This window comes from Pocillopora damicornis, chromosome 11, assembly GCF_964200805.1.
Source record: "Pocillopora damicornis chromosome 11, jaPocDami1.2, whole genome shotgun sequence".
Classification (NCBI taxonomy): Eukaryota; Metazoa; Cnidaria; class Anthozoa; order Scleractinia; family Pocilloporidae; genus Pocillopora; species Pocillopora damicornis.
The window spans coordinates 5,026,289-5,036,116 of record NC_142680.1 but is presented as its reverse complement, the minus strand read 5'-3'; the positions used below and the strand labels follow the sequence as shown (position 1 = coordinate 5,036,116).

Genomic DNA, 9,828 nt, shown 5'->3' with positions numbered 1-9,828 from the left:
CATTGGAACCATAAATTGCACAACAGAAACTGAAGGAATTTATTGAGAAAAGGCCGCATTTGATGCCCTTGTGTCTCGTACGAGTGTGCCGTTCAAATTAAGTTTTTGTGGAGGAAAGACCAGATTTACACACGCCGTTGCAACAAACAAACGTGCAGACTCTCACAACTTCAAAATAAAAAATTTGAATTTACTCACGATTACTTTCCTGGCCGTTTACTTAATGATCAGAGGTAAATCTTCGTACATGAATGAATCGTCGATTAGAGGGAATAATACTTTCCGCTAGATCATTGACTGTTTTTTAAGAAAATTTTTGTCGTGACAGACCTTGCCAAACTAATTCGGTTGTTTTTCAAATCTTCTTGCGCTTTTTTTTTTTTCTTACGCGCTCTCTAATTGTTAGGTGTCAGATTGTGACAGATACTTGTAAAAATGATGTTCCAAACTTTGTTGGAAGCCTTTTAAATCACCTTTATCATCACGCAAGTGAAATGTTTCAGTGAAGCATCTCTCTTTAATTTGTATCACTTCTACTTTAACCTACCATTTACTCGCTCAAAAATTGTTCAGTTTATGGAAGAGCTTGCCGTATTTAAAGCCCTAAATTATTCGGGTTCTTTCGGAATGTATTTCGTTAAGTTTAAAAAAAAAAATAAATACGTTACTTACTGGCTAAGGGTCGATCCGTATGGTGAAAAACTGTGACCTCGGCCTTGAAAATGCTGTTTCAAGACCTCGGTCACAGTTTTTCACCATACGAAAAGTTATAACATTAAATAATATTACAGATACATAATGAAAATTACTGTAGGCTTCAAGTAAATTGGTGACTAGGTTAAGAAAAAATGAGATTGTTACAAAAGGCAGCCTATGTTAGTACAGAAAAATCTGATTTGTGAGGACAATGTTCATGTATTTTTCACTACATGAAATACATGTAAAACAAGTTGTATTTTTGTACTCAAATTGTCATTACTTAGAAAACATTGCACCTTAACTTGTCCAACTTCCTTGTAGTCCGTCCAAGTTGTCCCATCTATGGAAAATTGTAGCTTGTAGGTCTTCACCCACTGATCTGCTTGAGAATTCCCTTGAGTAGACACAGCACAGATGATATGAAGTGTCTGTAGATCAATCTGTAGATATGGGTTAGTGTCACTTGTTCCTGCACACCATGATGATCCTGATCTGTAGTTCAGTCGACCATTCTTGGCTGGTGTGCTGGCATTTTGTACTGAAGAAGCGGTTATGTTACCATCTGAAATTCTCTCATTTTCCAAACCAAGATCCAAATCGATACATACCCCTATAAAAAAGTTAAAAACAGAAAGTTATAAAATTTGACATAAAACCATATTAACTCAAGGTAAATGAACAACTATTAATATCTAGTACGACATTTCTACTATCGATACCATTTCTTCAGGATGTATTCAGCCCGAAAAATTACCCTGTTATTTACCTGGATACCTAGGCGTTTTATGATCGTTTAAGTTATAAAACAGATGTAGTAACTCGGTTCAAAATGAGATTACTGTCCTCCATGTTGAATGTGGCATGCTTAGTAACCATGCCATCATCTTGGATTTTGGCGGGAAAATAACTCAGCTTGCAAAGCTAGTCACGTGATTAAGAAAAGAGGTTGTCACATGGTTTAAAGAGTTATACCAGGAAATAATCAAAGGCTAACAAAGATAAAAGGCCGTAGTGCAAGTGCAGGTTGAAGCCGATTAATCTCGAATTCCGTAGGCTAAATCCTGTAGTGATTTGTTCATTGTGAACCGTGGAGGGAGTATAAATGATCCTGTTTCTGGTAGCGGTATTGCGCACCCTTCACATGTTGTTTAACAACCTCACCCCGGAACCCCGGGGTTGTAGGATTGGGTGTAAACACGGACTATTTTCTAACCAAAGCTATGAGGGTTACCTCAATAACCTGGGGTCCCCCACTTTCTGTTAAATAGGCCCTACAGAATTGTTCTAGCTGGTCGTTGGTGAAACCCCAAAGAGTAGTTTAACATGATAAATTTATCAATGACATCATCGATTGGACTAACGATTGGTGAAGTGTGCCCAAATATTTACTGAAACTAGTTAACTCCCAGAACATTTTCAATTGGACACAATTCAAAATTTCACTTTAGAACGCAAATTTTGGTTATGGTCGCTATGCTTTAAGAACATCTTTCTCCATATTTTTTGTGGCCCTCCTTGCAACACGTCACTTTAATCTGAAACGCTTTTCAAATTCTTGGTCTGTTGTTGAAGTTTGTTTCAGAACTACACCTCGATTCGGGATTTTCATGAAAGGTCTTTGCAAATCTCAGTCTCTCGGCGTGGAAGCAAATTCTATGAGTTAATGGAATGAAATGTCTATTAACACTTTATGATTGTTTATTTTATGGTTATTCCGTGTCGTGTCTCATGAATATACATCGAATGCTTGAACACCTACGTCTGAGGCGAGCTGAGTCATTCTTTATTCAATTCAAATTGTATTTTCTATTTGATTATGGTATAATGTTCGAATAAAATGATGAACACGTCTTCATTCCAACGTTTGGTCAGACAGTTGTCTACTTTGACCGTGTTTGCCTGCTCATTTGTTAAAACAATAGTCAATAATAATATGTCAAGTCACGACAAACCTCTTAACATAATTGAACTTTCAGTTTACTTTTTCCTTGAAGTTCTCTGCCCTTTTGATTTGGCTCGCGCTGTTTTACTGAATAATCGTCATAGTATCTTTGTCCCACTGCCTTCAGCAGCAACTAAATGGCAGTAAATGTATCGAACTAGTTTGTATACCAAAATGGAAACTTGATGGAGTATTTTGAAGTCAGTGCCAAATTTGCATAATGACACAACTATGTGTTCAAGAAATTAGACAACTCGGAAATTAAAGCAAAGGCTCGATATGGTGTAGAAACTGTTTGAAGTAAAAGTAAAGGAAAGCAATCGAAATCGTTCAAATTCTAAGCTACTCCTCATATAATCATAGCTTTCAAAGGTACCTCTCCTCGAGCGATGACCGTGTCTTTAGGAGACCGTCATATTTTTATCGATAACGAAGCGAGCTTGTTCTGTTCCGACAAAAGTTTCGACAAAAGTTCCGATCTCTTTCGAGCTACCGCTTCACAAATATCGTGAAACCAAGTAGACAAGATTATGCTCTTACGAAACTAAGAAAAGGCGAGCGACGAAGTCAGTCAATGAGCCGTTGTAACCTCTGAACAGGAAGTAACTCATACTATGCGAGATACGTTTGAAAATCGCCACTAGAATTCTCCCAAACTCACTCTATCAAAATAAAATAACTTGTCAGATGTTTAAGCTTTAAAGAAGATAATAGAATTAACTTGACATTTTTCGGTCGGACTCGACAGTTTGTCAACTGAACACAATGAAATGGAATTTAATTATCTCATATGTAAGGAGTCACTGCCAAAAAAATAAATCGGTGAATTTGTGCAGATCTTAACTCGTATGCTCAAATTACAAATGACAGAGAACTCACCGGAACCTAGAGGAATAAGAAAAGCGAAGAAAGCCACTCGGAAGTACAGCTTGGAATCAAACTCCAACATTTCGCCGCTGTTGTTATTTCATAACTCAATAGCCTTTTGCATCTTAAAAAGGTCACCATCTCCGTTGAAGCGCATCTGCCAAGTTACAATTAAACTCATTATCATAAATATTCCCGGAGTTTCAGCAGCTAACCGAAAGATCACGCTTTGACAAAACGGGTTTAGACTCCTCTATTTTAAAGGGATGATCTACAGGCAAAAGACAACGGAAGCAATCATGAAATCTAAAAAGAATTTCTGAATATAAAAAAAAAAAAAAATGACTTGAAAACTTTCTACAACAATCTCTGGTGTTTTTCCCACAACTGTTGCACTATTACAGGAAGTCTAAATTATTTCTTTGTTTTTCATTGTTTCTTGGTGCGAGCGTCACTGGTTATAAAATCAACTTGTCAATCATGATTTGTGTGCTGAAACATTTAAAGCTAATCTTTATTGAAATAACTTTTTTGTAAGAATCTAGAAAAGCAAACCTATGCTCAAATGTCCTGCGTGGGAATGTTTTTTCACTTGTGTATCTTGACAAGGTAGGGCCACAGTTTATAGAGAATCTCTTAAGAAACTCTTTACGGTGGCCAATTTACATTATCAACTCAGTTGACAAAACCAAATTATCAGGTTATACCCCCTACCAACCTAGCACCACAATTTCTTTTGAAACTTACCTCCTTTACCTTTGTCGATCCTGAGAGTTAATCGGTCTGAATATCACTTTCACTGACCATCTTTGTTCCTCTTTTCTTTTCTTTTTCTTTCCAGCACATCTCTTGTGAAACAATCGCTTCCAATTTAATTATCCATCTCAATTTTGAAAAAACGTACTCCTTCACAAAAACAACCCTACAATCTCTGTATTCCTAAAATTTACAACAAAAACACAGATTAACGGACCACTGAGAAGATACGAAACCGTAAGGTTTAACTGATATCGCCAATGTTGCATACCATGTTACGTTAGACCCGAAAACTGTTTGAAAATGTTCGAAAGTAGTTGTTTGACAGCACAGGAAGTTAACCTACAGAAGAGGCGGTTTTTTTGGCTCATCAAGGCAAGTGGAGACGCGAGCCCCTCTTTATTTCACTTGTTTGGAAAAAGAAAAAAATTACCCCTGTTCTGCAGGAATTGATAGCTTGATCTGCCTCAGGGAAGAAGGCACAGAATCACTTGCGGGGAGGGGGGGGGGGGCGATTCAATCGATCCCTTCACTTCATCTTACTTGGGGTGATACAAAAAGGGGGGCACTGGTCGATCGGTTTAAAAAGAAATGATCAGAGTCAAGGTTTAGGTGTTTTTATTAAGCCACCCTAACCAAGTTAAAACAAATAATAGGAGCACATACTTGATAGATTTAATTTTGGCAAGAAAAAGGCAAACGTCATTTGCTGACGTCAAAAACATTCTTTTATTGGCGAGACAAAGCAGGTGATTGATCAACCGAGTCCACGACGTCACGCTTCAGGCATAAGACTGATATTGTATCGATATATTTTTGCGACTGTTGTGAAGGTACTTGTCACAAGACCTTCAGTAATATTTGAAGTCCATGATGCGGTTGTAAATCTAAAACTATCTAATATTTTCAATTGAACGACTCAAAGATTTGGTCGTAGAATTTCTATCAAGAGGAAAAAAGGCGATTTAATGTTCCTGGTATTTCTATTTTTGCTTACATTTTCCAGAGGCAAAATAAATCCTTCACTCGAAACATAAATAAAAAAAAATCCACACATTTTCCTTCGAGGCATCGTTTGGTTCGAAAAGATACCGACATGGACTGTGGAAAGACAAAATAATCATTTTCAACGGTGCATTGCTTTATTCAACTCCTACCACAGTATCGAAATTGGTTGCTCTATTTAAAGAGCACGTTCTCCTTCTCCATCTCTTCGACTTCCCATACATTTTACCCAATTTTTAGGCCACAATTCGGGGTAAATCGTTTCCTCTTAAGAGCAACATGGCTAAAAGTGACTCAGAGTTATTTCAAAATTTTCCTTTCTACATTCTACTGCATGTAATTTCATTCACAATGAGCGATTACCAGTACATCAGGTAATTCAGTTGTCATGCGTTACTCCTAAAGTTTGTATAAAGGTTTGTGTGTTTCCGTGCCCCGTTAATATGTGGGCGAATATCATCAGGTACACAACAAAGGCTAAGTATAGTAATGCAGTGCAGAAGCGTTCAATTCTGCATTTACAATCTTAACTCTTGCTTTGTTTCATTACACGGTCAATTTTTCACGAAATTTCTTTATAGAGTTAGTCTCTTACGAAAATTCATCATGTGGTTAGCTTTTACGAACGTTCTGATGTTCGTTAAACCAAATCTTCAACAACAAACTGTCTATAGGGCTTACAGACCCACATCTTACCGGGCGGCTTCAATTTAGATCAATCAAGCGTCAAGAGGAGGTACATCCTTCTCCTTTCTAAATAAAGTAGCGATAACATCATTTTTTAGATCAGCATTCTAGTGGGCTGGAATAAGAGAAAGTTTGTCTGCACACCTGTCTTTAAGACAGTTCTATTCAGAACTTTAGCATAGATCCAATTCAAGTCTTAAATGCATATATCGATAGCCTCGCCGATGTTGCACAAAAGCCCAGGATTACACATTTGGAATCCCAAGTAGATTGTAGGGAAAAATGCTCCTTTCCCGAACACGGAGTTTGTACAAAAAGCTGGGGAAGCGTGCCAGCTGGTGTGCGATGTCATTGCTCTAAGAGATGGAAAAGCATTATTCCAAGCGGTCGTAGACCATGAAGAGAAGTGCAAGACAGCTATTGATGTTGGCCTTCAAACCCTTAAGGCCGCCTATCAGAATGCTCCCACAAAATCACTTAGGACTCAAATACTGAGTATTTATGCCGATAGATTTTCAGCCAACGAGCTTAAACGCATGCATCAGCCATTTGAAAACCTCTCAGATAGACAAATAAAGAAGGCATGAGCACAGGCGAAGAGTGAGGTGCCTGTTGAAAAAAATCCTGCGTCACAGAATCCGACCTTGAGCTCCATATGAACTTGGTGGTTCATCATGTGAGTCCTGTGTCTGCGAGCATGACTGAAAGTCTTTATGGCAAAGTGAAGAGGGAGTGGGTTCATCACTTTCAGTCATTGTCATTAGAGGGTTCGACTGAACTGGTTGCAGCGGCCACAGAACCCTTGACAAGTGCTTCACAGCTTCCCATGGGATGAGCTCTTTATAAGAGGGGTGCAAGTGTACGGCTTTCGCAAAACGTCAGGCAGTAATCGTGTTTGAGGGAGGCCAGGAGCACAGTAATGGATGAGATAGGACTGAAAAATCCAATCATGTTTGCTGTCTATGATGTGTGCTCGTTGGCAAGAGGGTAAAGGTTGCCCAGCCTCAAAGTCAAGGTACTAAGAGACATGTGCAAACATTTTGAGCTCGCATTCAAAATGCGAGATAAAAAAGACAACACTTCTTGCAAAAATGGAGGAAATGATTTCGGAGTGGAGTTGTAATGCAGTCTAATTATGACGTCCACCCGTTATGCGAATGCGATATCCTTTTTCACAAGAACTCTCCAAAGTTATGAACAGCGACTGCTATGCAGACAGGTGTGGCGACCAAATATCATTTGTTCCTGTCAGCTAGAAATTCGAGCAATCGCTGCTTTACTTGGACTTGAGAGGTATTCAGGACAATTATACGATGGAATTAAGTGACAGAGTCACTGGTTAAGGTGTATTTCAATGTGTGCTGTTATCGCCGGTTACACTAAATAGAATCCTGTAGTTTGGTTCTGAAATGTTCATACAGGTTTGAATAGCGTAACCTGTCAGAACTCAAATATGCATGAAGTAGCAGAAGCCAAATTTTTAAGAAAGAGTTTGCCATTAAAATCTTAAGCGAGCGCTAATCAAATTATGATATTCGATGCATTGTTGTTGACGTCTTTCGTCACGAGAGGGTAAAATTTGTCGAATTCTGGCCTTTTGAAATGTTTAGAGTATCAATCGGTGTAGTCTAAAGGCTCTGTCCTACTATCTTTTCAACTTAAAATGGTTAAAATCTAAGATTTATTGAGCTACTTATATAAAACGGTCGGAGTTTGTTCAATGAACTAATTTGCATAATCGGCTGTCACGCTAGCAAAATCGCTGAAAGTTTGAAGTCATTGCGGCGAACAAAATTAATAAGTGCAAGATGTTTTTATATTTTTCTGCAGCCAAACATCTTATTAGAAGAAATCAAGTGGAGTTTTCAATGGTCTGGTCTGGACTTGAGCAATATCAACCAAGAAGGAAAGAGTACTTTTGACCAATTTCAAAAAGCTGTCTAACGAGTGTTTTTAAATAAATTACGACGAACCCTTGAATAAACAATATCAAAATTGAAATACTTTTCATTCACCTAACATATCACAATACAAAAATATACAAGAGATTTTTTGCTGCATGCGGTGTGATACGAGGACCAGGGTATTCAACTTTTGAAATTTTCGATGTCGCAAGAGGTCAAAAAAGGGCCTTTAGCAGCTTTGACTTTTGAGAGCTCTAAAAATTTTATTTGAACCGCGGTATTTCCAGAAACTAATGTGGTTTTATTTACTTGCTACCAAAGATAGTTTATTGGGCAAAGTTTGAGGGAAAACTTTTTCCCGATGCGAAATATCTTGGACCGCTCTTACAGAGATCGCCTCTTAAACACCTACGTCTGAGGCGAGCTGAGTTCATTCTTTGTTTAACTTGAACTGTATTTGCTATTTGCTTATGGTGTATTGTTTGAGTAAAGTGATGAATACGACTTCATTCCAACGCTTGGTCAGACAGTTTTCCACTTTGGCCGTGTTTGCCTGCTCATTTGTTAAAACAATAGTCGACAGTGATATGTCAAGTCACGACAAACCTATTAACATAATTGAACTTTCAGTTTACTTTGTTCTTGAAGTTCTCTGCCATTTTGATTTGGCTCACGCTGGTTTATTGAATAATCGTCATTACATGTTTATCCAATGCCTTCAGCAGAAGCTAAATGGCAGTAAATGTATCGAACTAGTTTGCACACTAAAATGGAATCTTAAAATAAAAAAAAAACGCCAGATTTGCATACTGACACAACTTTGTGTTCAAGAAATCGGACAGCTCGTAAATTCAAGCAAAAGCTCGATATGATGCAGAAACTGTTTTAAGTAAAAGTATAGGAAGGCAGTCGAAATCGTCCAAATTCTAAAACTACTTCTCATGTGATCATGGCTTTCAAATATGCCTTTCAAATAATGATGACCGTGTAATTAGGAAACCGTCATATTTTAATCGATAACGAAGCGAGCTAGTTCTGTTCCGAAAAAAGTTCAGATCTCTCTCAAGCTAACGCTTCATAAACATCGTGAAGCCAAGTAGAGAAGATCATGCTCTTACGTAACTAAGAAAAGACGAGCGACGAGGTCAGTCGGTGAGACGCTCTTATCCCTTACCAGGAAGTAACTCATACTATGCCAGATAGGTTTGAAAATCGCAACTACAATTCTCCAGACTCATTCTCTCAAAATAAAATAACTTGTCAGATGTTTCAGCTTTAAAGAAGATGTTTGAATTCACATGGGATTTTTCGGTCGGACCCGACAGTTTGTCAATTGACGGCAATGAAATGGAATTTAATAACTTCATATCTATGGAGTCACTGCGAAAAACAATCTGTGAATTCGTTGAGATCTTAACTCGTATGCACAGATTATAAATGATAGAGAACTCACCGGAACCTAGAGGAATAAGAAAAGCGAAGAAAGCCACTTGGAAGTACAGCGCGGAATCAAACTCCGACATTTCGCCGCTGTTGTTACTTCATAACTCACTGAGAAACTGAAACGTTGCAGACACCTAATGTTTCAGTTCAATAACCTTTTTTATTGTTTTTTTAGGGGGCACGGTAACGAATGTTGCAATCTGATTGGTTCTTTACCCGGTCAGTATTTTCCTATCTCTGCCCACGGGCCACGGTAACGCTTTCGTGAGTCGCCGAGTACATCCCAACTTCCGTTGTCATTTTTCATAAATATACCTCGTTTTCCGGCTGGGCAGTATTTTTAAGCAAACACGTCGGTCACTACCTCAAGCCGATAAATAACTTATGAATCCTCTCTTTTCTCTCTATCAAATCACTTTGGTTGACCGAAAAATATTGGTTTCAGAATGAATTTGTATAAACAACAGTGTCATTACGTTGGTTGACAAGCGGCCTAAAAACCGTCTGCAATTAATTTTAATCGTT

General features: G+C 38.1%; 1 protein-coding gene across 2 annotated transcripts; it reads right to left on the bottom strand.

Moving 5' to 3' along the window:
- Nucleotides 1–861: 861 nt before the first annotated feature.
- Nucleotides 862–9,442, bottom strand: LOC149037140 (putative carboxypeptidase X1). 2 transcript variants are annotated; one of them, XM_089186940.1, is made up of 4 exons: nt 9,314–9,442; nt 4,256–4,447; nt 3,521–3,665; nt 862–1,309 (listed from the first exon to the last, which is right to left on the bottom strand). In XM_089186940.1, the coding sequence occupies exons 3-4, from the start codon at nt 3,588–3,590 to the stop codon at nt 912–914; spliced, it is 468 nt and encodes a 155-aa protein (XP_089043066.1). In that variant the 5' UTR covers nt 3,591–3,665; nt 4,256–4,447; nt 9,314–9,442; the 3' UTR covers nt 862–911. The 2 variants fall into 2 exon arrangements, with proteins under 2 accessions (XP_089043066.1, XP_089043067.1); XM_089186941.1 differs by lacking the exons at nt 4,256–4,447; nt 9,314–9,442 and having other exon boundaries at nt 3,521–3,721.
- Nucleotides 9,443–9,828: the final 386 nt, after the last annotated feature.